General features: G+C 60.3%; 3 protein-coding genes across 6 annotated transcripts in view; 2 read left to right on the top strand and 1 right to left on the bottom strand.

Moving 5' to 3' along the window:
• Window positions 1–15,941, top strand: part of Mgrn1 (mahogunin ring finger 1) — a 53,392-nt gene extending 37,451 nt beyond the window's left edge. The window contains exons 10-17 of one of the 2 annotated variants that reach the window (XM_042698100.1): window positions 2,868–3,027; window positions 4,986–5,095; window positions 6,832–6,897; window positions 8,206–8,432; window positions 10,267–10,393; window positions 10,668–10,710; window positions 11,749–11,847; window positions 15,439–15,941. In XM_042698100.1, the coding sequence (XP_042554034.1) occupies window positions 2,868–3,027; window positions 4,986–5,095; window positions 6,832–6,897; window positions 8,206–8,432; window positions 10,267–10,393; window positions 10,668–10,710; window positions 11,749–11,847; window positions 15,439–15,551 (945 nt within the window). In that variant the 3' untranslated portion in view covers window positions 15,552–15,941. The remainder of the gene's footprint in view (window positions 1–2,867; window positions 3,028–4,985; window positions 5,096–6,831; window positions 6,898–8,205; window positions 8,433–10,266; window positions 10,394–10,667; window positions 10,711–11,748; window positions 11,848–15,438) is intronic. The other variant, XM_042698101.1, reaches the window with a different exon arrangement.
• Window positions 15,942–19,031: 3,090 nt separating this feature from the next.
• Window positions 19,032–20,703, top strand: Nudt16l1 (nudix hydrolase 16 like 1). Of its 2 annotated transcripts, none has more exons than XM_042698113.1 (3): window positions 19,032–19,246; window positions 19,317–19,647; window positions 20,051–20,253. In XM_042698113.1, the coding sequence occupies exons 1-3, from the start codon at window positions 19,094–19,096 to the stop codon at window positions 20,134–20,136; spliced, it is 570 nt and encodes a 189-aa protein (XP_042554047.1). In that variant the 5' UTR covers window positions 19,032–19,093; the 3' UTR covers window positions 20,137–20,253. The 2 variants fall into 2 exon arrangements, with proteins under 2 accessions (XP_042554047.1, XP_042554046.1); XM_042698112.1 differs by having other exon boundaries at window positions 19,041–19,246; window positions 19,317–19,577; window positions 20,051–20,703.
• A 109-nt stretch (window positions 20,704–20,812) lies between these two features.
• Anks3 (ankyrin repeat and sterile alpha motif domain containing 3) overlaps window positions 20,813–25,519 on the bottom strand; it is a 21,965-nt gene continuing 17,258 nt past the window's right edge. For both annotated transcript variants that reach the window (XM_042698099.1, XM_042698098.1), the window contains 8 exons: window positions 25,252–25,422; window positions 24,419–24,543; window positions 22,667–22,808; window positions 22,219–22,391; window positions 22,040–22,125; window positions 21,607–21,690; window positions 21,364–21,459; window positions 20,813–21,258 (listed from right to left, as the gene is read on the bottom strand). In XM_042698099.1, the coding sequence (XP_042554033.1) occupies window positions 21,380–21,459; window positions 21,607–21,690; window positions 22,040–22,125; window positions 22,219–22,391; window positions 22,667–22,808; window positions 24,419–24,543; window positions 25,252–25,422 (861 nt within the window). In that variant the 3' untranslated portion in view covers window positions 20,813–21,258; window positions 21,364–21,379. The remainder of the gene's footprint in view (window positions 21,259–21,363; window positions 21,460–21,606; window positions 21,691–22,039; window positions 22,126–22,218; window positions 22,392–22,666; window positions 22,809–24,418; window positions 24,544–25,251; window positions 25,423–25,519) is intronic.

Here is a 25,519-nt window from a genome sequence, read left to right as displayed (position 1 = left end):
GATGACACCCCTCTGTGATGACACCCCTCTGTGATGATGCCCCCCTGTGATGACGTCCCTCTGTGATGACGCCCTCTGTGATGACACCCCTCTGTGATGACGCCCCTCTGTGATGACACCCCTCTGTGATGACGTCCCTCTGTGATGACGCCCCTCTGTGATGACGTCCCTCTGTGATGATGCCCCCCTGTGATGACGCCCCTCTGTGATGACACCCCTCTGTGATGACGTCCCTCTGTGATGACGTCCCTCTGTGATGACGCCCTCTGTGATGACACCCCTCTGTGATGACGCCCCTCTGTGATGACACCCCTCTGTGATGACGCCCCTCTGTGATGACGCCCCTCTGTGATGACGTCCCTCTGTGATGACGCCCCCTCTGTGATGACGCCCCCTCTGTGATGACACCCCTCTGTGATGACACCCCTCTGTGATGATGCCCCCCTGTGATGACGTCCCTCTGTGATGACGCCCTCTGTGATGACACCCCTCTGTGATGACGCCCCTCTGTGATGACACCCCTCTGTGATGACGCCCCTCTGTGATGACACCCCTCTGTGATGACGCCCCTCTGTGATGACGTCCCTCTGTGATGACGTCCCTCTGTGATGACACCCCTCTGTGATGACGTCCCTCTGTGATGACGTCCCTCTGTGATGACACCCCTCTGTGATGACGCCCCTCTGTGATGACGCCCCTCTGTGATGACGTCCCTCTGTGATGACGCCCCCTCTGTGATGACGCCCCCTCTGTGATGACACCCCTCTGTGATGACACCCCTCTGTGATGATGCCCCCCTGTGATGACGCCCCTCTGTGATGACACCCCTCTGTGATGACGCCCCTCTGTGATGACACCCCTCTGTGATGACGCCCCTCTGTGATGACGTCCCTCTGTGATGACGTCCCTCTGTGATGACACCCCTCTGTGATGACGTCCCTCTGTGATGACGTCCCTCTGTGATGACACCCCTCTGTGATGACGTCCCTCTGTGATGACGCCCCCTCTGTGATGACGCCCCCCTGTGATGACACCCCTCTGTGATGACGCCCCTCTGTGATGACACCCCTCTGTGATGACGCCCCTCTGTGATGACACCCCCCTGTGATGACGTCCCTCTGTGATGACACCCCTCTGTGATGACGCCCCTCTGTGATGACGCCCCTCTGTGGTGACACCCCTCTGTGATGACGTCCCTCTGTGATGACGCCCCCTCTGTGATGATGCCCCTCTGTGATGACACCCCTCTGTGATGACACCCCTCTGTGATGATGCCCCCCTGTGATGACGTCCCTCTGTGATGACGCCCCTCTGTGATGACGTCCCTCTGTGATGACGCCCCCCTGTGATGACGTCCCTCTGTGATGATGCCCCCCTGTGATGACGTCCCTCTGTGATGACGCCCCTCTGTGATGACGTCCCTCTGTGATGACGCCCCCCTGTGATGACGCCCCTCTGTGATGATGCCCCCCTGTGATGACGTCCCTCTGTGATGACACCCCTCTGTGATGACACCCCTCTGTGATGACGCCCCTCTGTGATGACACCCCTCTGTGATGATGCCCCCCTGTGATGACGTCCCTCTGTGATGACACCCCTCTGTGATGACACCCCTCTGTGATGACGCCCCTCTGTGATGACACCCCCCTGTGATGACGTCCCTCTGTGATGACGCCCCTCTGTGATGACGTCCCTCTGTGATGACGCCCCCCTGTGATGACGTCCCTCTGTGATGACGCCCCTCTGTGGTGACACCCCTCTGTGATGACGTCCCTCTGTGATGACGTCCCTCTGTGATGACGCCCCTCTGTGATGACGCCCCTCTCTGTGATGACACCCCTCTGTGATGACGTCCCCCTCTGTGATGACGTCCCCCTCTGTGATGACACCCCTCTGTGATGACGCCCCTCTGTGATGACGTCCCTCTCTGTGATGACGTCCCTCTGTGATGACGTCCCTCTGTGATGACGTCCCTCTGTGATGACGCCTCTCTGTGATGACGCCCCTCTGTGATGACGTCCCTCTGTGATGACGCCCCTCTGTGATGACGTCCCTCTCTGTGATGACGTCCCTCTGTGATGACACCCCTCTGTGATGACGTCCCTCTCTGTGATGACACCCCTCTGTGATGACGTCCCTCTGTGATGACGTCCCTCTGTGATGACGTCCCTCTCTGTGATGACGCCCCTCTGTGATGACGCCTCTCTGTGATGACGCCCCCCTGTGATGACACCCCTCTGTGATGACGTCCCTCTGTGATGACGCCCCTCTGTGATGACGTCCCTCTGTGATGACACCCCTCTGTGATGACGCCCCTCTGTGATGACGCCCCTCTGTGATGACGCCCCTCTGTGATGACGCCCCTCTGTGATGACGCCCCTCTGTGATGACACCCCTCTGTGATGACACCCCTCTGTGATGACGCCCCTCTGTGATGACGCCCCTCTGTGATGACACCCCTCTGTGATGACGTCCCTCTGTGATGACGTCCCTCTGTGGTGACACCCCCCTGTGATGACGCCCCTCTGTGATGACGCCCCTCTGTGATGACGTCCCTCTCTGTGATGACGCCCCTCTGTGATGACGTCCCTCTCTGTGATGACGTCCCCCTCTGTGATGGCAAACCCCTCTGTGATGGTGCTTCTCTGTAACAATGCCCCCTCTATAATGATGCTCCTCTATGCTGTCCCCCCCAGCCTAACTAGTGCCTGAGGCACCCCCTCTCCCACTCCTTCTGCCCTCTAGGCCTCCCCTTGCCCCTTGGGGAGCTGGTGACAACTGGGCACAGGAGGGAGGACATGCTCTGAGCACCCTGAGGTGCACCAGGCCTTGCAAGGGCCCTGATCTGTAGGCCCTTGTCCCCACAGCCCTCTGACGATGAGAACAGCGACAACAGCAATGAGTGTGTGGTGTGCCTGTCAGACCTGAGGGACACGCTGATCCTGCCCTGCCGCCACCTGTGCCTGTGCACCTCCTGTGCTGACACGCTGCGGTACCAGGCCAACAACTGCCCTATCTGCCGGCTGCGTGAGTGCGCCAGAGCCCCTGCCACAGCGGTCCTGGGCCCTGGCTATGGTAGAGCAGACCCTGTTGGTTAGGAGATGGCTGCCGCCTGCCCTTCACTCAAGGTGTGATGGTGGCCAGTAGTTGATCTTTGGTGCTGTGGGGCCTTAGTGCTTGCAGTCTGCCTCCAGGACAGGTCCACAGGAATGCCACGGAGGTTGGCCCAAGTGCGTGTGTGCAGTGGCCCTTGAATTGGGCCAAAGTTGGCTGGTGAATGAAATGTTTGAAAGATTACATGGAAACGTTTTGGGAACATTGGAATTGAAAATTAGACACCTACACGCTGGTGTCTCACCCTTCAAACCCTAGCTACTCAGGAGGCTGAGGTCTGAGGACCGCAGTTCCAAGCCAGCATGGGCAGGAAAGTACCCATGAGACTCTTTTTTTTTTTTTGGTCCGGTCGTGGGGCCTGAACTCTGGGCCTGGGCGCTGTCCCTCAGCTCTTCAGCTCAAGGCTAGCGCTCTACCACTTGAGCCACAGCGCCACTTCCGGCTTTTTTTCCCCTGCTTATGTGGTGCTGAGGAATCGAACCCAGGGCCTCAAGCGTGCAAGGCAAGTGCTCTACCACTGAGCCAACCTCCCAGAGTTTTTTTTTGGTCATGGGGCTTGAACTCTGGGCTTGGGCACTGTCCTTGTACTCTTCAGCTCAAGGCAAGCGCTCTACCACTTGAGCCACAGCACCACTTCCGGTTTTCTAGTGCTTTTTATTGGAGATGAGTCTCATGGACTTTTCTGCCCAGGCTGGCTTTGAACCGAGATCCTCAGATCTCAGCCTCCTGAGTAGCTAGGATGACAGGCGTGAGCCACCGGTGTCTGGCTCCCATGAGACTCTTATCTCCAATTAAACACCAGAAAACCAGAAGTTGGAGCTGTGGCTCAAACTAGTAGGGTGCTAACCTTGAGCAGAAGAGCTTGGGGACAGCACCCAGGCCCTGAGTTCAAGTGCCACAACTGGCCCTCCCCTCCCCCCCAAAAAAAGAGGGAGTCTGTGATCACATTGCCTTTCACCATTGTGGACTCTGAGGAAACTTGTCTTTCTCAGCTTCCCCTGTGGAGTTGATGGCGTGCTCAGGGGTAGCAGTTGGTTCCTGGGCGAGCCAGAGCTATGGAAAGGCCACCTGTGTGCAAGTGGGCATGGTGGGAGCTCATGACTGCAGGGAAGATGGGGTTGTGCAGACATGAGGGCGATGCCGGGAGACCCAGAGCCGGGAGAAGGCCCCGGCCGAGGCAGGGCAGGCTATAGGTGGGTGCCGCCCAGCCTGCTTGAGATCAGGCAGCATAAAGGGCCAGTGGCATTGGGTTCTTGGCCTCTGAAGAGCTGTGTTAGCAGCTGAGTGGCCTACAGGGTCCCCATAGCCACTGCATGTGGAAGTGGAGGCTGCCTTCCTGTGATGACACTGCTGTCTCTTTTAGACCTGTGGTCCGCACCTTCGTCTATCTCAAATGCTGCCGTGGCACGCTGGGCTACTGCCGTGGGCATCCTGAGTGCCACGGGACAGCCCTGCCTCCAGGACAGGCCCTGGTCTGATCTCTCAGCACCCGGCTCTGGCCTGGTCTTCCCAGCGGGAGACGTCACCCGCATCCTGCTCCCACGTGGAGGTGCCCATTCTCTGTCCTTGGGCCCCGCTGTGTGGAGCTGCAGCTACAGCACCATCTTGCATGCTGGGTTTTCAGACCACCTCGGCTGCAGGCGTTAGCATACTCCATGGAGCTGGGCTCCCTCGAGTCTCATCCAGCAGCCATACAGTCTTGCTTCTTTTTGGTTCCCCGCCTCGGGCCATTGTTAAGGAGCCATTCATTTGATAGTGGTGGGGGGAAGGAGTTCCTTTTTCTTGGGTTCTAGGCATCCTGGTGTGGTGCTAGGAGGAGTCAGGGCTGCTGGAGACTCAGCACTGGCTTACGTGTGTCCCTCCCTCCACAGCATTCCGGGCCCTCCTGCAGATTCGGGCTGTGCGGAAGAAGCCAGGGGCCCTGTCCCCCATCTCGTTTAGCCCTGTTCTGGCCCAGAGTGTGGACCATGACGAGCACTCGGTAAGTGCCTTCCCCTGCTCTCCTCACCCTGCCACTGGGTGGGTGTGGCCTCCACAGGAGGCTGGCGGGGTGGGGCTATTGGAGGCTAAAACCGGTGTCCCTCTGACAAGAGGAAACAGGCTTGGACCTGCTGAGCTCCCACCAAAGGGTGTCACCATTGTGTCACCTATAGGACACCCCAAGGGTGGCAGTCACGTTCTTGACTGAAGTATGCCTTGCCTGCCAGCCGGGCAGGACCTCAGCCCAGAGGCCCCCTCCGCAGGCCCCTCACAGCCAGGCCTTGCTTCAGGACTGCACAGAACTACTGAGAGAGAGAGACTAAGTTTAGAGAGAGCTGGCCGCAGGGAGAGATGCTTGGGCTGGGATTCGGGGAGGTTGGGAGGGAGGAGAGCAGAGCTGGGTTCTTAGACTGTGGAGGCTGCTGGGACAGGGTCTGGTTGGACTCTGCTCCTGCTGGTCACACAGACCCTTAGTGGCGCCTTGCTGGGCCCTCTCTGCACTGAGGCCACTGGGGCTAGTAGCTCATGAAGGCCCTGCCTGCCCTAGAGGCGAGAGCTGGTGAGTCTGCACATCCCCCTTTTGCATCTGGAGGCTCCTCCTGCCTCCCGTGTTCACTCCGACTCCTGACGGCCCTGCCAGCCGCCCGGCCAGCACGCTATGCCTGCCCATGGGTTGTCTCTAAATGCCACATTTTCTGATTTTCTTGTCTCCCCCAGTCCTAGGGCTTGAACTCAGCTGAGCACTGTCCCTGAGCTGCTTTTGCTCAAGGCTGGCACTCTACGACTTGAGCCACAGTGCCGCTTCCAGCTTTTTCTGTGTATGTGGCACCGAGGAATCGAACCCAGGGCTTCATGCATGCTAGGCAAGCACTCTACCACTAAGCCACATTGCCAGCCCCAGATTTTCAGATTTTCTTTCAAAGTCTGAGCTGGTTCTGGCAGTTGGTGCAGATCTGGAGCTGTCCCCAGAAGGGTTTTGAGTCTTCAGACTGAAGCCCTCACCCAGCTCCAGAGGGCTAGACTCATGAGCACCCAGTCCAGGACCCCCAGCCCCCAGCAGTGTGTTGGCTTTGATCTAGGAGCACCACCATTTCCTGGGGGCATACTTTCTGGTTGTAAGAGGAGTAAGGTTTAAGTGGGATCTGTCCCCCGCCCCCAGAAAGGAGTCTGGCTTCAGAGGGATTGGCTGGCAGCGAAGGCAGTGGCTGGGTTGCTACTTGGTTTTGTCCCTCCCAGGTTCTGTCCTGGTGGCTAAGCATTGGACCAGCCTTGCTTTGTCCCTCTTCTTCAGTGTCACCTCCCATACACAGGGCAGTGGGGCCTTGACAAGCTGGAGGGGCTGGCACCATCCCTGCCCCCCCACCCCCACCCCCCCAGGGAACCATGTTACAGAGCTCAGCTTAGGCTCCTTCCTCCAGCAAGTCCTTAAGGTAAGGATGAGGTTAGCTCCCAGCCAGGGTCACCACACCTGGCTGAGGCCGGCCACCCGGGGGTGGCCTGGGCTGCAGGCTGGTTGGTGTTCTGGGTGAGGACTGGCCCCGCCTCTTGCTGCTCTGAAGGGACCATGCCAGCTCCCTGAGCTGGCCCATAGCCCAGCGAGATCTTGCATTTTCTGTAGGCCTGAGACTGGCTGCCCCAAGTGTGCAACACCGAGGGCAGCAAACCAGAGACTCCGCCCTGCCAGCCCAGCCTCGTGTCGGGTGGTGGTTGTAAAACACATGATTTTTATCTTGACAGTGTCCTTTTAAAAAATCAAAGTCGCACCCCGCCTCACTGGCCAGCAAGAAACCTAAAAGGGAAACAGTAAGTGTGCTTAGCCCACGGCTCCGGTTCTGCCCGCGCCCTTACTAAGCCACTGGCAAGGGGGAAGCCATTTTCACCCCAGGCTGAAACGTTCGATTAACTCACTCTGTCACATCGCTCTCCCCAGTCCTGGCGGCACTCCCTGCCACGAAGGGAATTTTGTGGAACAAGCAAAGCTCAAGGTCTGTTGGCAAAAAGCCAGGTTCCTGGTTCTGCTGCAGGCAGCCGGCCGGCCTCGGGCAGCGCCCCTCCTCGCCAGCTTTGCTCCGCCCTGGCTCCCCACTGCCCCTCCCCCCCCCCCCCCCCGCCCGTTTCCCTTTTTTTTTCTTGCTGGCAGTGGAATGGATATTGAAGGTGAAACTAATTTTGTTATTCTTTGCAGACAGCATTCCCCACGCATGCTTGCGGGCTTGTACCTCTGCTCCCCACCCCTTTCGAGTTTGGCTCTTTGGGCTACGGACTGGTTTTCTGGCATGGGAGAGAGAAAGCAGGTGGCAGACAGGCCAGGCCTCTCCAGAGCCTGTGCTAACCTGGGCAGAGCCAGTGGAAGCCCTCGGGGCCTTGGTGTGCTCTGGAAAGCTGGGAGTTGCTTGAGAAGCGACCCAGAGTGTTTTTTTTTCCTTTCTGGAGGGGGCTCAGGACTCAGAGCAGCTCTTCTCTAAGTCCAGTGCAGAGGAAGACAGGGTACAGGAAGCAGCAGGGGCCTGCTGCACACCTGTGGCCCCAGGATGCTTTTCCATCTCCTTCCCTCAGTTAGGCTACAGTCAGAGGCTCTGTGAGCACCCCACCCTTACCTGCTGTCAAGAAGGGCGAGTGGCCTGGAGCCTGTAACTTTCTGAGCTCTCCATTGGCCTGTCTGTTCCGCCCGGCGGGGCAGCAGCGGCTCGCACCCACACGTCCCTCCCGAGCCAGGGCCCCGAAGGCAGCGCGGGCAATGACTCCTGCCCCCGGCATGGCTGGCTTTCCTGCTCTCCCGCTGTTACTAACCCCCTCGCCTTCTCCGCCCCTGCAAGCCAGAGGGGCTGGCTGAGGACACGTGTGGTTCCTTACACGCGCCTTCTTACCTGGCATCCTGGGCGCTTGGGTGGCCAAGCTGTCTTCAGCTGGGTTCCCAGGGCGCGCTGGGAAGGAAGGCTTCAGGGCCCGAGAGCTCGTTGCAGGGCAGGGGGCTGTTCAGGTCCAAACACAGGAGATGGGCAAAGCGGGGTGGGTGAGTGGAATGTCCTTGGGACATAGCTCAGTGTCTGGGCTTCACGGCTGCCAGCCAGCAGTCCTGACAGCCGCTCTTCACCTGCCCTGTCCCTGTAGAGCGCCGACAGTGTCCCACCCGGCTACGAGCCCATCTCCCTGCTGGAAGCGCTCAATGGTCTGCGGGCTGTTTCCCCGGCCATCCCTTCAGCTCCCCTTTACGAGGAAATCACCTACTCCGGCGTCTCAGATGGTCTCTCCCAGGCCAGCTGTCCATTGGCTGGGCTTGACCGAATCATGGAAAGCAGCCACCAGAAGGGCAAGCCGAGGAGCAAGTCTCCAGACAGGTGAGGTACTTGGCCTCCCTCTGGGAGCAGAGGGGCGGGGCATGTGTGCCTGCGTGCGAGCCTGCAAGGGTTATCTGATTTGATGGCTTCCTAGCACGTCTTGTTCAGTGTCGATCAGGACTCAGCAGGCCCAGTAGTGGGGCAGACATGGGCATGGCTGCCCACAGCAGTTGTAGGTAGAGCAGCTGGGTAGGGCTGAAGACTCTGGGCCATGCTGCCCCAGGCCAGGATGGGAAGCATGCCCACATCACTTGCTGTGCCAGTGGTAAGGTGCTTTCTAGGCTCTGGCTGCACCAGAGGCCCAGGCCCAGGCCCAGAGGCTTCCCTGGATTTTATTCCTCAGGCTGCTGGGGGCCCAGCTGGGGCTCAGTTGGAGACTTGGAGGAATGACTGGCAGCCCTGCTCCCCTCCCTTCTTCCTCCCTCCCATGTAGTAGTGGCTACTCTACTGAGATCTAAGATCCAGAGAATTTTAGTTTGAAGGCAGTCAGGGCAGAAAGTTCAAGAGATATCAACCTCCAGAATATGCCAGCCAAGCAAACAAAGATCTGAGTTCAAGCCCTGGCAAGGTGAAGGCCAAGTGCCAGTGGTTAACACCTGTCACCTTAGCTACTCAGGAGGCTGAGATCTGAGGATGGTGCTTTGAAGCCTGGGGAAGAAAGTCTGTGAGACTCTTACCTCCATTTCACTACCAGAAAACAGGAAGTGGCACTGTGACTCAAAGTGGTAGAGCATTAGCCTTAAGCAAAAAAGCTCAGGGACGCTCCAAGGCCCTGAGTTCAAGACCTGTGACAAAAAAAAGTACAGAGAAGCCTGAAGGTACCCAAACCTCAATCCTAGCTCCTTAGGGGGCTGAGATCAACATTCCAATTCTACCAGCTCAGGCGAAAAGTAATGAGAACCCCGTCTACCTCAACAACAAACCAGGCTTAGAAGCAGACTCCTAGTGGTTCAGCTGCAAAGGAGGCCAGAGATCGGAGGAGCATGGTCTAAGGTCTGCCCTGGTCAAAAAATGCCAGAGCCAGTATTGGAGCTCATGCCTATAATCCTGTCTACTCAGGAGGTCGAAATCTAAAGATCATAGTTCAAAGCTAGCCTAAGCAGGAAAGTTCGTGAGACCTATCTCCAACAGACCATCAAAAAGCTGAAAGTGGAGCTGTAGCTTAAGTGGTAGAGCACAGGTCTTTGGCAAAGAGGCTCAGGCACAGTGCCAAGCCCCAGGATTGACAATGAAAAACAAAACAAAAACCCAGACCCTACCTGAAAAACAGCTAAAGCAAAACAGTTTGGGAAGGTAGCTCAAATGGTAGAGCAAATTTGAGTCCAAGTCCCAGTTCTACCAACAAGCCACACATCAGTCCCACTGCTGCTTTCCACCCAGTGCTCCTCCATCCGCAATTTCTCTTTTTTCTTTTCTTTCGTTTGGAGCCTATGTTCCCCAGGCTGACCTTGAACTGGAGCTCCTCCTGCTTTAACCTCCCCAGTGCTGGGATTACAGGTGTGCACTACCAAGCCTGGCTGCCTTCTTCTAGAAATAAGAAGCTGTCAGACCTGTCCTGGTGTCCCTCCTAGGACCTTAGTCCTGCAGGTGTGGGTGCGTGAGGGCCACGCTGCCTCGGGTTGGGTTCTGGTCTTGTCTGGGAGGGCACACAGCATGAGGTGTTCTAGTGCTGTGGTCTTTGCTGACAGGAACCTCTCCCCAGGGAGTCTTCCCTGTGATGGATTTGGCGAGATCACGATGATTGGAATCAGGTTCAGGGCTCTACCCAGCGTGGCTTGGCTGGGTCAGTGCACCTTATCCAGCCTAACCACCTGCCGACTCCATCTGTCCCCAGCACCCTGAGGTCCCCGTCATCTCCCACCCATGAGGAGGAGGAAGAGAAGCTCTCAGAGAACTCGGACGCTCCAGTCCCTCCCTGCGTTGTCTCAGACACGGTGCTGCGGGAGAGCAGCTCCCCGGAGGTGAGGAGGCCCTGGCAGCATCCTCCGCGCCCCCCTGCCCCCCCCCCCCCGCTGAGTCCCCGCCCCCCCAGCCTGAGTCTCCGCCCCCAGCCTGTGTGGCGAGCCTCTGTCTGCAGTGTGTGGTGTCATCACACAGGGCTACAGAGGGCCACCTGACACTCGGCGACAGGCTTTTGGTCTGTGATGCCAGCAGTTGCTCTCAGCTATGCCTGCCCCGGACCAGCGGGCTCGGGCCCCAGCACCCGGGTTCAGGCCTTTCCTCTTTTCCTCCTAGAGCTTTGGAACAGAAGACGTTGAGGAGGCGTCACTAAAGCAAGGTGAGCCCCTCCTTGGCCTGGCCAGTTTCCCAGGCCTCCAGGGGACAGCCTGCACCCCTGCAGCTGCCAGCTTTCCCGCCTCCTCGGCCCTGGCAAGCCCCCGCCCCTGTGTGTCCAGGGGGGGGGACGCATGGGTGGGAGGGGCGCACACCTTCCTGTTCCGGGATTTGCTGAGTTTCCTGGCCGTCGCACCCCTGGTTAGATGAGAAGATGCTGGCACCTGGCCCTCCACTCCGGTAGTCTGAGCCCCTGCCAGCTCACTGGCTGCCTGCCTCGTGGCCATGGCTCCGATCTTCCCCTTGCCATCTCCGCCGTCTTGGTTGTTCGTCGTCTGGACGTGATGAAATCAAGGCTCAGGCCGGCACCAGACGGAGGCCTCAGGCCACTTGACTTGGAAGTGGCAGGGCTGAGAGGTGGCCCCGGCTGCTAGCTAGGCCACTCTGTTACATCCTTCCCAGGGGTTTTTAGCCACCCACGTGAGGCCCACCTGCGGGCTGCTGGGCGGGGCCCTCCATTCTCAAGGAGACCCTAGGCCAGGGACCTCGTGGGGGTCAATGGGGGTACTCCCTGGGCAGGTGCTATCACACCAGCCCCTCCGGGGCTTGCCACCCTGCCTGTCTGGTCTGGGAATCGGAGTTGACCTGAAGTTTCAGAGGGTGGGCCCTTGCTAGGTGCTCAGGGAGTGCCTTTGCCTTGGGGCCTTGGTTTCCCCTTCAGACCTCAAGATTCTAGGCAAGTGGGGGCCAGCTCCCCTCTTGAAGATGCTGTCAGCAGTGCTGGGAAGACCGGCCCAGCCTGAATGCCACTTGCATGCCTCACCCCTTCTGAGGCTCTGCCTGCCCTGCGGGGCAGATCCCCGTGTTGGGAAGAGAGAAAGAGGGACAGAAAAGAAAGGGACATTTCCACCTTTGGGTCCCGGGAGAGCTGGTGGGCTCAGGATGAAGTTTAGCAGGGCCAGGCCCAGGGCCTTTCAACCCAGGCGCCCACGGAGACCCGCCCTGCCTGTTGGTTCTGACGTTGCTCCTCCACCTGCCACAGGGAGCCGGGTGCCCTCCCTCGAGGACGTCCTGCAAGATGGCAGTCCCCAGCATCATGGCTGCGGCCCGCCAGGCCCTTCTGCCGACATCTACCTGCCAGGTAACAGTACTCTGCTCCAGAGCGTGGGAGCTGCCTTTAGGCTTTGTGTGTAGCGGGGGACCAGCCCCTCCCAGCCCAGTTCTTCCGCCTAGCTCTGGGCCCTGCTCCTTCCAATCCCCACAGCAGAACTCAGCCAGCCCAGGTCTGGGTCTTCTGCAGGCCTGGTTGCTTGAGCAACCCCACACCCTTCGCACCCTGGAGTTGGGCTAACTTGGCTCAGGAGGGCGCAACCATTTCCTCATCTGCCTCCTGCTGGCAGCTAGGGTCAGCCCGGCCCCTCCTGCCTGGGGTCAGTGTCTTCATTGGTCCCTGGTCCATGGCACGGGAGCCAGCAGCAGGCACCCTCTGTTCCCAGAGCTGTACGAAGCGGGAAGCAGAGGCCCAGGGTCATGCTGGCAGGAGGTGGGGTGCGAGCTGGACAGACAGCCAGTCAACCCCAGGCCCCCCTAGGCCATCTGCCCAACGAAGCAACTTTCCTCCTCCCCGAGAAGAGACGGCCATGCAGACACCAGGGCGAGGGCAGGGACAGGGGTCTTGCTCTTCTCCTTTCTGAAGGCTCAGGCCAGGACCTCAGCTTCACTGCTCTTCTGGGGTGAGATTCTCAGCTTCAAAGCCAGGAACAAAGTGAGGCCTCTGAGACATTGTTGCTGGCTCTCGTGTCTGGGCTTCTGGGGTCAGGAAAAACCACCATGTCACCTCAGAACGTTCAATAGAAAGAGCCCTTTGCTCCCAGCCTGGGCCTGTGGCTCTGCTCCCAGCTCACCACAGCAGCCTGGGCCTGGCCACCAGCCGGCTGTAACGTGCTTTGGTGGGACTCACGGTGGCCGTGGCTAGGTGTCGGCAGGAACTGGTGATATTGCCTCCTGGGGCTACTCAGAGCCAGCCCACAGGTGGGGGCCCCTGCAGCCAGCACCCCCTGGAGGCACGCAGCCCCAGTCAGTTCTTTGAAGGGCTTTAAGTAATCCATTCCAGTTACACGCAGGTGCACATGGGGATGGGGCGGAGCTCCAGCTGCGCGCACAAGTTCTGATCCCGCAGGCAGCCCGGGGCTCGTTGATGGGCTGACATCTAGAAAGCCGCCTCTCCCCCCGGCCGCCTCCTGTCCTCGGTCCATCAGCAGGGGCGGGAGGCAGTGGTCAGTGCAGGGAACAGCCAAGCGCTGGAGCCGGCAGGACAGATGGCGGGCCGCAGCATGGTGTGCAGCCAACCCAGCCCCGCCAGCCTTGGTCTTCGACCTGCTCTGACCCACAGTGAAGGCCCTGTCCTGCCCCGTGGCGCAGACGCGGCAGTGTTTGGGGGCTTGGCGGTCATGTACACCCAAGTGGCTGCACCATCCAGTCTACTGGCATTTGCCACTTGATGGGCCCTGAACCCCTTTCCATGTGTGTGAGAACACACACTTGGCATCCTGTCCTCTTGACACCCACGGTCCTCTAGCCGGACGCAGCCTTTCTCTGCAGATTCCCAGGTTCCCTGGAGATGGAGAAAAGGAGGCTGGGGACCTGCAAAGTACTGAACGCTTAGGTCCCTCCACCCTGGCTCAGTGCCTGGCTTCCGAGGGCAGCCGGCCGTGCTGTCCCTCCCCGCTAAAGCTTTGCTGGTCTGCCTCCAGCTCTTCTGAGTTAGCGGGCTGGCGTGCGGGGTTGTTTCTAACTCGCCTGCCCTTAGTCCCGGCGTCGGTGCCTTGGCTGCGCAACCCTGGTCCATGGCGCGCACGCGCTCGCCGACCTCGTCTGTCTCTCCCTGCTCTGTGCAGCTCTGGGGCCCGAGTCCTGCTCTGTTGGTCTGGAGGAGTGAGCTGGTCCGTGGCCTCTCCTGCGTGCTTGGGCGGCTCTGCCAGCTCTGGAGAGAAGACCCTCGCTTCCCTGAGGGAGTCCTGCTTTTTTTTTTCTTTTTTCCTGGTCAGTTGTGGGGCTTGAACTCTGGGCCTGGGTGCTGTCCCTCAGCTCTTCAGCTCAAGGCGAGCGCTCTACCACTTGAGCCACAGTGCCACTTCCAGTTTTCTGGTGGTTTATTGGAGATAGAGTCTCCTGGACTTTCCTGCCTGGGCTGTCTTTGAACCGCGATCCTCAACTCAGCCTCCTGAGTAGCTAGGATTCCAGGCATGAGCCACTGGCACCCGGCTCCTTCTGCTTTTTTTTTTTTGTTTAGATGATTTTTTTTTATTGTAAAGATACTATACAGAGGGTTACAGTTACATGAGTGAGGTTATGAGTACACTTCCTCTTGAACATTGTTACCCCCTCCATTGTTTTCCCCCTACCATCCCCTCCCGGCTCCTTCTGCTTTTAAGTCTTCATGTGCCTGTGTCTTCACGGGGGTCCTAGATCCAGAGCCACCACCAACCACTGCCCCTCTGCCCCTCTGCCCCTGATAGGCGCCCTCCTTGGGGAGCTGGCTCCTTACCTGGAGGTTTTCCCATCAGGACAGGTCCCCGGTGAGGTTCTTACAGGGTGTAGGGTCCCCGCAGTGGTCACTCAGCCCTGGTGTGTCAGGCTGGCATCCACAGTAGGAGCCCTGGGGCAGAGAGACTGCTCCAGCCTCGCCCAGCTTCTCCCAAGCGATCCCCAACAATTCCACCTCGGACAGCCGCTGTCCAGCCGGCCCCGCCCTGCCTTGCTCTGTGGCTTGGTGATGGTTAAGCCACCCGAGTCACGTGTGGGAGGCTTTGGCTCAGCCGGTGTCAGCCGAGCCCTGTGTAGAGGATGCCCGTCCTCAGCCGCAGCCTGGCCTCCTGTGTGCAGAGGGCATTCTCTGCCCTCCCCGGCCTGTCAGCCTGGCCTCTGGCCGTGGCATTCCCTGTGTGCTGCTGGGCCGTGACCTGTCCCTTCTGTCCCTGGAAACTTTTTGGGATGATAGCATGTGAAGAGTCCGCTGTGAGCCGTGAGGTGAGAGGTGCCCTCCACGGTGGCCCGGAGGGGCCGCACAGAGGCCGTTCCTGGGACCCGCCATCTAGGCAGCTGCTGAGATCTCTCTCCGAGGGTTCCAGCAGGGCGCCGGCTCCCGCAGCAGCCTTGCGCTGTGGCGGTCTGGCGCACAGAGCATGCTGGTGTTCAGGCCTCTAAGCTGTGGCCTCCGACAGCCAACCTGAGTGAGGTCGGTGGCTGCTTCTCTGGTTCTGGCGGCTGCTTGTGTCCCTCGCTGCTCGGCTCCTCCTCGAGCTCTGCTTCTGAACGGCCCTGCTCGCGGCAGCCCGGGCACTGTCTTGAGCGGGTTGTAGCTCTGGCAGGCAGCAGGGCGCTGTGGTTAGCTGGGAGCAGCTGGCAGCCCCGGGCAGGCCTGAGACGTGTGGAGCCGTCTCCTTCAAGGCTGCAGCTCCTGAGTGGAGAGCCGGGTGCGGTGTGCGCCCCTGGCAGCCCGTGGTGGGAGAGGGCACAGGCTCGCGCCTCCGTCCCTCCTTCCACTGGCACGGCGGAGTCCAGCCCCACCCAGCCCACAAGCTCTCGAGGACCGCACAGCTCCTGCTCAGTCAGCCCTGGGCCCAGCTCTGCGCCACCACCAGGGCTGAGGTGGCGCGCTGGGCTCTCCAGAGAGCGGCGGGGTGTGGCCGCTGGCTGGGTCTGACCTCACCTCCCGTCTTCCCACCCACAGGATGGTCCACCTCCATGGAGACGCCCCACAGCCTCGGCACCGCGGGCCCTCCCTGGCCTCCACGTGGCGGCTCCAGCCCCGAGCCCGGGCCCACGGAGCTCACCCCACTCTGAGCCCAGCTAGGCTGACAGCACGGAGCCCTCAGCCCCCTGGACCTTGCTGAGGGGCTTCCCCGAACCCCAGCACGATCCTGGCCTCTCCTGTCTGTGCACCCTGTGTGACCACCAGGCTGCGAGGGGCCACCGTGACCCCAGATCAAGAGCACAGTGGACTGCCCCCTCCACACCCCTTTTTTTCTACAGTCAGTCTATTTGTAATGGTACAAATGAAGGCCAGCAGCGTTCTACTCGGCTCTCGGGGCCTCCCACAGAGGCCAGGTCCATGCTCCAAGAGCTGACAGCTAGCGGAGGAGAAGTACCGAAGGGTTCAGTGCTGTCCATGGACACCCGGGAAGCCTGCGGGAAGCCTGGCTCGCAGTCAGTGAAGGAACCGTGTCTGTCCGAGCTCCGCACGTGCGTCCTCGAAGCAGCCTGGCTGTTGCCAGTTCATCCTTTGGTGGCCTTGCTGGCACCTGGAGCCCCCGCCTGCCCTGCCCTGCCCCTCCTGTGGCCCCTCCGCGCCCGGCACCTGCCCCGGCTGCACCGCGTGCCTTGGGTAGCGTGCGGTCTGAGGAGGGGGCAGCGCCGTCCCTCACGGGTGGTGGTTGGTGGTGTCTGGTCCCCATGGGCTGCGTATTCTCATGGGTCCTGGTAAGCCCAGCTCAGCCGGCCTCTGTGGTCAAGGCATTTCTGCTCATTTGGCGGCGCTCCCAGGGAGCCTGGCAGTTTTCTGGGCTCCCCCTTTGCCAATTAATGCCCCCTCGCCTTTCTCACCAATGGGAATCCATCTGATGAGGAGGGCCGGCGTCATGCTTGTACTCTGTGTGTGTGCCAGTGCCAGTACTGGGGCTTGAGCTCAGTGCCTGGTGCTCTTGCTTGTTAACAGCTGGTGCTTTACCACTTGAGCCATGCTTCTAGCCTGGCTCTTCGCTGGTTAACTGGGAGATGGAGTCTCAAGGACTTTTCTGCCTGGGCTGGCTTTGAACTTTGATTTTCCAGGTAGCTAGATTACAGGCATCTGTCAGGTGCCCAGCAGTGATGCATGCTTCTTGTTTTGTTTGGGGTTTTTTGTCAGTCGTGGGGCTTGAACTCTGAGTCTGGGCACTCTCCCTCAGATCCTCAGCTCAGGGCAATCGCTCTACCACTTGAGCCACAGCACCACTTTTGGTCTTCTGGTGGTTCATTGGAGATAAGAGTCTCACAGACTTTCCCGCCCAGGCTGCCTTTGAACTGTGATCCTCAGATCTCAGCCTCCTGAGTAGCTAGGATGACAGGCGTGAGCCACCAGCCCAGCCATGCTTTATTTCTAAGGTGACTTTTCAGTAGAAAGGCAAAGGTAGCACCTGGCACTAGTGCCCCAGGCAGAACTTCCCCAGGCTGCCCGGCCTGGAGCCAGTGCCGTGGGCAGCCTGCAGAGGGCATGGAGCTTGCCTCTGTGGTAGGGTAGCCGGAGCCTGGCTTTGTCTAGCGAGGTGCTTGGGGAAAGGAGATGGAGCTAATGGCCAGCTTGGTCTCTCAACAGAGCAGTGTCTACATGCCGGCCGCCTGCTGTACACACACACACAAATATGCATACATGTGTGCACAGGTGTACACACGAGCATGCGCATGCGTGCTCATCCCCGCTCATTGGTACTGGTGCCAGTACTTTGAAGGATGGATGCAGACTAGCCTATCTCGGACTTACACGTGCTATCATTTGTTGTACCCTGATTGGCTAGTTTTTGGCTCGTTTTTACCGTATATTTATAGTAATAAAACCATGCAGCAATATCCTGTCTGGCCTTCTCTGGGCACGGTGCTGTGGGCCCACGACTGTTCTTGGTGCAGCGTCAGAACCCTGAGTGCCTGGTGAAGGCTGCCTGCCCCAACCCCCGTCAGGGGGTACAGGGTGTCTGTCCTACTGGTGTCTTGTGTCCTTGTTGCTTCCTCCCATTCTGGCTGGGAGTTGTTCAGTCTCCTCAGCAGGTGGCTGCATGTTGTTCAGCCCCCATCTCCATCGGGTCTGTGCCATGTTTACTAAGCACCTCCCGAGCATCAGAGGAGGGCAAATCGACATGGTCTGGTCCATTGAAGTTGGTGGGATGCCGGCAGACAGATCCTCCGCCTTGTACAATTTGGTTCCATTTAGGAAAGGCAGGGGGTGATGGGTGAAGTTACACCGGAGTCTCAGATGAAACAGCCCTGCTGGATGGGGAGTTCACCCCGCAGAGCTGCTTCCAGGCAGCTGCCCAGCCTGCAGGGGGCCCAGCAGCGGGAGTGAGCCCTGTGTGCGGGCCTGGACCTTGTTAGGTGCTTTGTGTTTTGTTTTTGTTTTTGGGTCCAGTCGTGGGGCCTGAACTCTGGGCCTGGGCGCTGTCCCTCAGCTCTTCAGCTCAAAGCTAGTGCTCTACTACTTGAGCCACAGCGCCACTTCTGGCGTTTTTCTTTTTGCTTATGTGGTGCTGAGGAATCGACCTCAGGGCCTCATGCATGCAAGGCAAGCGCTCTACCACGGAGCCACCTTCCCAGCCCATGTGCTTTGTGTTTTTTGTACAAGGGGTTGTCAAGAGGTTTGAGATGAGGGAGCGACAGTGACATCACGGGGAGGATACTGGTTACCCCAGAACAGTGGGCTTGGGGGTTGCAGCCCCCGCGGGACCTGCTGCCTGCCACCTGCCCCTGCCGAGGAAGCGGCCTGCTCGCAGGCTTGTGAGTGCCCGCAGCTCCTTGGTGCTGCTCTCCCAAGGCCTTGTGGCGGCGGCAGAGGTGTTACTGGCCGATTCGTGCCCTACAGCTGCGCTTGCTCGCAGGTAGGTTTGGTGGGGCAGGGCTCCAGCGGAGCTGGCAGAGGCACTGGATCCGGTGGGGAGGGGTGGACGCAGGGGAGCCCTCTCCTGGGGCCCGCGTCCAGAGCTGTGCGGCTGGTCCGGCAGGCCCACCGCGGGGAGCACGCTCCCCAGGCGTGAGGCCCCCCTCAGAGCCCGGCTCCCCCGCCAGCCCCGGTGCTTCCGTCCCGGCGGAGCCCGGGCGGGCCGCGCTGCGCTCCCCAGCCCTGGACGCACATGCCGGGGACAGGAAGGTAAGGGGAGCCGGACACCTTGCCCAGGGCTTTTCCAGCACGAAGACGGGGTAGGTGCAGGGCCCCCGTCGGTCCCGCGCGGGGAGAGCGGGGAGCTCTCCGGGGACCGGGCGGGCGGCGCGGACAAGGGGCGCTGCGTCCTCTCGACACTAAGCAGCGAGTGCCCAGGGCCTCGGGGGGTGCTAGGTCACGTGGCCTTACGCAGGGCACCCCTGTGGACGGCTGGTCCACGGAAGCGGGCGGCCTGGGGGCAGACCTGTTGTCTTACGCGGCCTTCGGAGCGCCTGGGCTCGCCCCGTGGCATCTTGGGAGTTGTAGTACTGGAGGATCTTGGGAGTGGTAGTATTCGAGGCTCGGGCTTCCTGTTTGCACACTGCGCACCGGGACTGAGTCGGTGGGCGGGGCGCGCGTGCGTGGGCGTTCGCGGATTGGCCAGGCGACGGGGCCGGGCCGCGCATGCTCGTAGGCAGCGGTGACGGCCGTGGGGACCGCTAAGATGTCGGCTGTGGCCGTTCCGGAGCTGAAACAGATCAGCCGGGAGGAGGCTATGCGCCTGGGGCCGGGCTGGAGCCACTCATGCCACGCCATGCTGTACGCCGCCAACCCCGGGCAGCTCTTCGGGCGCATCCCCATGCGCTTCTCGGTGCTGGTGAGGACCCGGGCGGGGGTGGGGGTCGGGCGCCGCGCCGCCCCGCCCCGGTGACCGCGCTCCCTTGCAGATGCAGATGCGCTTCGACGGGCTGCTGGGCTTCCCGGGGGGCTTCGTGGACCGCCGCCTCTGGTCGCTGGAGGACGGGCTGAACTGGGTGCTGGGCCTGGGCCTGGGCGGCCTGCGCCTCACCAAGGCCGACTACCTGAGCTCGCACCTGACGGAGGGCCCGCACCGCGTCGTGGCGCACCTGTACGCGCGGCAGCTGACGCTCGAGCAGCTGCACGCCGTGGAGATCAGCGCCGTGCACTCCCGCGACCACGGCCTGGAGGTGGGGCCGCCGCCCGGGCCCCGCCCCCCGCCCCGGGGTTTGGCTCTGGCGCTGCAGAAGGCACCGAAGGGTAACACGTCCCCCTGAGGGTCCTCGGGGGGGACGGGTGGCACCGGGGCGCCCTCAGGGATGTGTTACGTCTGCCTTGCTGCCTGCCATTGCCAATCCTGGGAGTGGGGAGTGGGACTGGCGGGAGGGCGGGATGGGGAGCGGAGCCCGAGGCGGGAAGGAGCGGGAAGGGGTCTCCTCGGGCCACGGCTGGGGGGGGGGGGAGGGGAGGTTTCGAGCCCGGTACCCCCGAGGGCTCGGGGAGCTTAGGGCGGAGTGTGCATGGGTGAGCCTGGAAACCTGCCTGGGAGATGGGGTGCCCTGCTCCGAGCGGCCCACGGCCGGAAGCCCCTGCCCGCACCTCCCCTTCTCTGGCTGTCCCTCCGCATCGACGGTGGCCCCAACTCTGGCCTTGTGTCGTGCAGGTGCTGGGCCTCGTACGAGTCCCCCTGTACACGCAGAAGGACCGGGTCGGAGGCTTCCCCAACTTTCTGAGCAACGCCTTCGTTAGCACTGCCAAGTACCAGCTCCTGTTTGCCCTCAAGGCGCTCAACATGATGCCCGCAGAGAAGCTGGCTGAGGCTGTGGCCGCAGCCACAGAGAAGCAGAAAAAGGCCCTGGAGAAGCTGCTCCCTGCTTCCTCCTGAGGTCCTCAGCCACCCTCACCTACCCCCAGGCTGCGTTTGTGCCCATGGGCCCTGGAATTCCTGTGAAGTGTGCCTTCTAGCCTGTTTTTGCACCCCCGTCTCGACTGAGCTGGATGCGCGGCCTCTGGGGCCAGCTGCCTGCTCAGGTTGGTGGGGGGGGGTCCCGGACGCTTGCATCCCCCGGGCTGTCTAGGAGGCCATGCTCAGCTCATTCCCAAATCCTTCCCGAGGCAGCCAGGACCTGCACCGGCCTGGGGTAGGAGGTTGTACTGTTGATTTCGGTTGTTGGGTTCATGGTGTGTAAACTGTGGGTGAGGTTTCAAAGGGGCTCTGCTCTGTATACATGGCTTGCCTCCCCAGGGCGGAGGGCCTTGCGCCCCAGCTCTGTGGGACTGAAGGATGATGACAATAAAGTCCCTCCGTGCTGCTCAGTGTGTGCATGTGGTGGCGCGGGGCCTGGCCCTGCTGGTACTCATGAGGTTCCCTAGGTGTTCTCCAAGCAAATTGCAAGTTGGATTTCACACAACTGTGGGACTCAAGCAAGGTGACTGACCCCACAGGAACAGGAGCCTGGGCCTGGGCCTCAGGACCACAGCCAGGCCCCTCTCAAGTAGGTGTTTCATTTTATTTTCCAACAAATGACACATTTTCTAGGTGTCGCAGTCCTCAGACCCATAAAAGGTCAAACCTCGGTGTGGAACCTGTGTTTCTAGGGACGCTCTTGTCGGTCTCCCCATGGCCGTGCCTGGTTTGGGCCAGAGCAGCCCCCAAGCTTAGAGCCTTACCACTGGGACTTGAGTTTGAGGCCCTCGTCCTGCCTCTGTGCTAGCCTGAGCTGCCTGGTCTGGGCCACAGCCCCACCCTGTCTGCCGCACGCCTCCCGGACCATCCTGGCCTCTCTAGGATCTGGGCTCCTGCAGCTGCCTGCTCACCGCCTTCTGTCTTCCTGGCTCACTTCAGGGTGGATAGCTCACCCGACGTCAATTCTGAAAACAAAAAGGCCTTTGTGAGAGGTGTGCAGCCCAGGCCCTGCTGCTGCAACCTCCTGTCCTGGCACAGCTGCCATCCCAGGTGGGCTGCTGGACACTCACCGTCCCTCCTTCCGGGCTAGGGCACCCGCCACTTCTCCTTCCCGTTGAGCACCTGCAGCGTCTCCAGACTCTGGGTCACTGAGCCCAGCACACGCCCTGAGGATGTGGTGGGCAGTGAGTGCTGGGCCGCAGATCTGATGACAGCAGGGGCTGGGGCACTAGGAACCAGGATAAGGTGAGGCGCCCACAGGGCCTGTCTCACGGCCAGCCTCCAAGGAAACCATCTGCTGCCCCTCCACTCACCCATCTCCTCAACTCCACCTTCTAGGGCTCCCAGCAGCTCCGGGAGACTCAAGGCCCACAGGGACGCGTGCCAGCCTTGCGAGCCTGTGGTGCAGAGAGATGTGCCTGGCTTGGGTCTCTGCTCTTTCCCCAAGTCACCAAGCTCAGGAAACCCTCCCTGCATTCCAGAAGACCGCAGATACAACCTTCTAGTCGGGTCTCCGGCCCAGGAAGGAATGGGGTCCACTGCCCACCCAGCCACAGTACAGGGCTTGTCTCAACTCTGGTGGCCTTGCCTCCCTCACCAAGAGGCAAAACATCTTTTCCCACAGGTGAAGTGAGCCACCTCTCCCCCTGTGGACCACTCAGGACTGAGGCAAGGATGCCAGCAAGACGGGCTGAGCCTGCTGAGGGCTTTGTGTCCAGCCCAGCACCAAGGTGCTGCTCTGCTTACCTGCTGGCGGGGCGGCAGGGCCTGGGGCGGCCGTGCGGGCGGGAGGGTCCTGCCCCACTCGGGCTGACAGCTCGGCTTGACAGGCTCTGGCAGACAGGAGACCAAGTGCTAGTGAGGCTGGGCACGCTGCCAGGCCACCGACAGCACGTGCCTCTGCCCTGAAGCTCTGGCCCACTCACCGCAGCTGGTCCAGAATGAGAGTGGCATCCCGGGCTAGGGCCTGGGTCACCTCTAGCTGGGTGTGGACGTCCTTGCGGGTGCCATCCTGCTCCAGCAGGCAGCTCTCCACCACAGCCCGCAGCTCCTGCTCCTGAGACACCTGGCCACGCATGGCCTCCACCTCCTCACAGCGCTGCAGGGGAAACACCAGGCTGGAGAGGCCACGCTGGTGGCAGCTGAGGCCCGCGTGGCTGTCCACGGCCTGGGCTGGCAGCACAGCCTCCACCTTCTCCCTCGTCCAGTTTGCTGGGAGCCTGCGCTTGTTCCTTGCCCTATCCTACCAACTCAGGTGCCGCACAGCTGCTGGCTCTCCTCCCCGCTTCCCGCGCCCCTGCACGCCTGTGTCTCTGGATGCTGCCCTCGCCGTACTACTTGGCCCCTACCCGCATATCCGCCCGCCCCACTTGCCTTGTGCAGCTGGATGGCAAGCTCTTGCATCTCAGCCTCCAGCCGGTCGGCATAAGCCAACTCCAGGGCATCGCTGGGGGGACGGGCACTGCTGTGCCAGCGGGCAATGGCAGAGGTCATCTTCCTTTTGGGTCCAAACAGCCTGCGTGGCAGGAGAATCGGAGGGTCTGGGTCAGTGTGTGCCTCCTGAGTGGGGGGTGCCGCGGAGCACCCTGCCACCACAGGCAGCACTAGGAAACTCCGGCTCTGCAGGGCATTTCTGGGGCAGCCCAAGGCCTCCTTAGGACACTGGTAAAGGTGAATCTTCATCCAGGCATGCATGGACAATGCATCTGTCTCCTCGCTAGCCAAGCCCACCCAGGCCTCCCAACACCAGTGGCTGTTGCTGGCCCGCTCTCTGGGAGGATCAGGGATTTAAGGACAGCACCTTCTCTCCATTCTTCCATGTGGGCACCACACATTAAACACAAGGGCAGACTGAGGGTAGAATGTTTTCTGCCCAGAGAAAGGCACAGTTCTAGAAAAGACCTTCAACCCTGGGCTAACCTTGATTAAAAGGCAGCTCAAAGAACCAGTCAAGCCAAGGAGGGGAAAGAATCTTATTAAATAACAGAGAAAGGAAAGAAATAGAACGTGGTCCTTAGGAAAAACTTGAGGAAGACCCGCTAGCACTTGACATAACAGCTAACTTGCACACACACTTGTAATCCAGCACTCAGGACGCAAAGTCAGGAGGGTCACAGTCCCGTGACAGTATGGCCTGCATAGCAAGACCATGTCTCAAGAGCCAAAACCACCATCTTGATGCCCCTGGAGTGGGGCACTAGTAATGCACGCCTGTAATTGTAGCTACCCAGGAGGCTGAGACCTACGGATGGAGGTTGAAAGCCAGCCATTTTCCATCTCCAATTAACCAGCAAAATATGAGAGTAGATGTAGCTCAAGTGATCAGAGTGAGTTGAAGCCCTACTACTGACACGCAAATCAGTCAAATGGAGGAAACAAGTGAATCCAAAGGAAGCTTGTTGGAGAGAGCAAAGCAGAACCAGCCATCTTGAAGATAAAACAAGGGAAACAAGTCTGAGGAACTGCCTAGGGGCACAGAGGACACCAGTGTGCCAGTATGCACGCTTGGGGGGGGGGGGGGTGGATGGAGAGAGTCCACAAAAGCAGCCACAAAGGAACGTGGCATATATAAGGGATTCTTGATAAAATTACCAGCAGGTTCTCTTTAGGAACTTCAGAGGTCAAGGGCTGCTACACTGTAAACCAGTAGCTCATCTGGAAGGGCTCTCTTTGTGGTTGGCAAGGTAGGCAGCTGACGCCCCAGCACTGCCCTGCAGGGCCCAGAAGGTGGGTGGCGCACTGGAGTGGGGGCACAAACGTCACTGCACAGGTGACGTCAAGACAAAAGCTTAGACTACCGATAGACTTTATGTTGACTTTCTTCCTAAAACTTTTAGAGAAACCAAGTCCTGCTCCCAGGCAGGAAATAGAGCTCTTAAATAAGAAATCTGTGCTGCAAATTCTTCTGCCTCCAGTGAGACTGACAGCCATCAGGTGACAATAGTCACTCGTGACAGTGATCATGTGCAGGATTCTTAGGCCCAGAGCCCGCCCTCCCACAGCAGCACAGCGACACCAACTGAGGGCCTTCAGCAGCTGGTCTAGGTGGTAAGTGGGTGGCAGCTCTGCGCTTCCGAGGTGAAGAAGGCTGGGAAGGGGCGCAAGGCCCCTCAGGACGGAACTCACGTGATGCCGATCTCCTTGAGGTCACTCTCCGTCAGTGTGAGGAAGATGCGCAGGTCCACGTCCTGCTCCTCAAACAGCTGCAGGTACTTCAGACACCCAATCTGCTCCAGCAGCGCAGCCAGGTCCTGGCGGGCAAGGCGACGGGGGGGGGGGGGGGGGGGGGGGGGGTGATGCAGTAAGGCAAAGCAGCCTGCCAGGGTTCCGCTCCAGGACCACCCCGTCCGCAGGCTGCCCCACCTGCCCGGAAGACATGGCAGAGCTGAGAAGGGGAAAATGCCACCCAGAGCCAGTGTTATACCAGTGCTCCTCATGAACTCTTGGCTCTGCAGAGGGGGCTCTGGAAGTGGCTGAGCAGTTCCCTCAGTACTATTTAGGAACTGCTGTGTCTGACAGAGCTGTCCTTGTCCTGGGTGGGAGGGGTGACTCCATGCCTTCACCAGCTGTGCCTGTCACCGCACTCCGATGGCACTGCTGGGCCCCTCCCCCCCCAGCCGCCGCCCCCCCCCCCCCACCCGCATCCTCAGATCCCAACTTCTAGTAAAATGGGTGAGGAGCGCGGAGGTAAGCCGAGGATGAGCCACCCAGGAGGGGGGCGCAGAACCCGCAAACCCACAGCTCTCTGAGACAGCAGAGCCGGGCACACACAGCTGACAGTTCTGATACTGTGGGCCATCACTGTCTCCTGGGGCCAGGTCAGCCGCAGACCTGTCTCCCTAGGATGCACGGATCACGCAGCCGTCAGAGGCCTCGGTGCTAAGCTGACTTGATATCTAAACCACATTTGTTCTGAGCCACGCACAAGCACCCCAAGTGAGCAGCCAGCAGGTTGTTACCTGGGGTCCTGAGTAGGGGGGCCTCTCTGTTCGGGAGGCAGACCCTGGGGAGTGGGCAGCCCCCCCGGGACTGGGCAGCCACTGGCCGTCACTGCTGCCATGGCGATTCTTGGTCTTCACATAACTTTTGGTTTGTTTGCGAGCAGAGCTTCTCTGGATGTGGTCCGAATCCTGCAGAAGAGCTGTGTGCTGGGGGCAGGTGGGGAGCTTGAAGCCCCCAAGACTGCGGCCACGCCACCCCATGTGGCCGAGCGGACGGAGCTGTTTC

The sequence above is a fragment of the Dipodomys spectabilis genome, unplaced genomic scaffold, assembly GCF_019054845.1.
Source record: "Dipodomys spectabilis isolate Male_0828 unplaced genomic scaffold, ASM1905484v1 ptg000231l, whole genome shotgun sequence".
Lineage (NCBI taxonomy): Eukaryota > Metazoa > Chordata > Mammalia > Rodentia > Heteromyidae > Dipodomys > Dipodomys spectabilis.
The sequence above is the reverse complement of the archived record's forward strand: the minus strand, read 5'-3'. Positions and strand labels throughout refer to the sequence as shown.

Bases quoted from the DNA above. Each gene is read 5' to 3' on its own strand.
- Nudt16l1 (XM_042698112.1), top strand. From the start codon at position 19,094: ATGTCGGCTGTGGCCGTTCCGGAGCTGAAACAGATCAGCCGGGAGGAG. The intron at 19,247-19,316 runs GTGAGGACCCGG...GCTCCCTTGCAG, and splicing joins CCATGCGCTTCTCGGTGCTG to ATGCAGATGCGCTTCGACGG. The intron at 19,578-20,050 runs GTGGGGCCGCCG...TGTGTCGTGCAG, and splicing joins CCCGCGACCACGGCCTGGAG to GTGCTGGGCCTCGTACGAGT.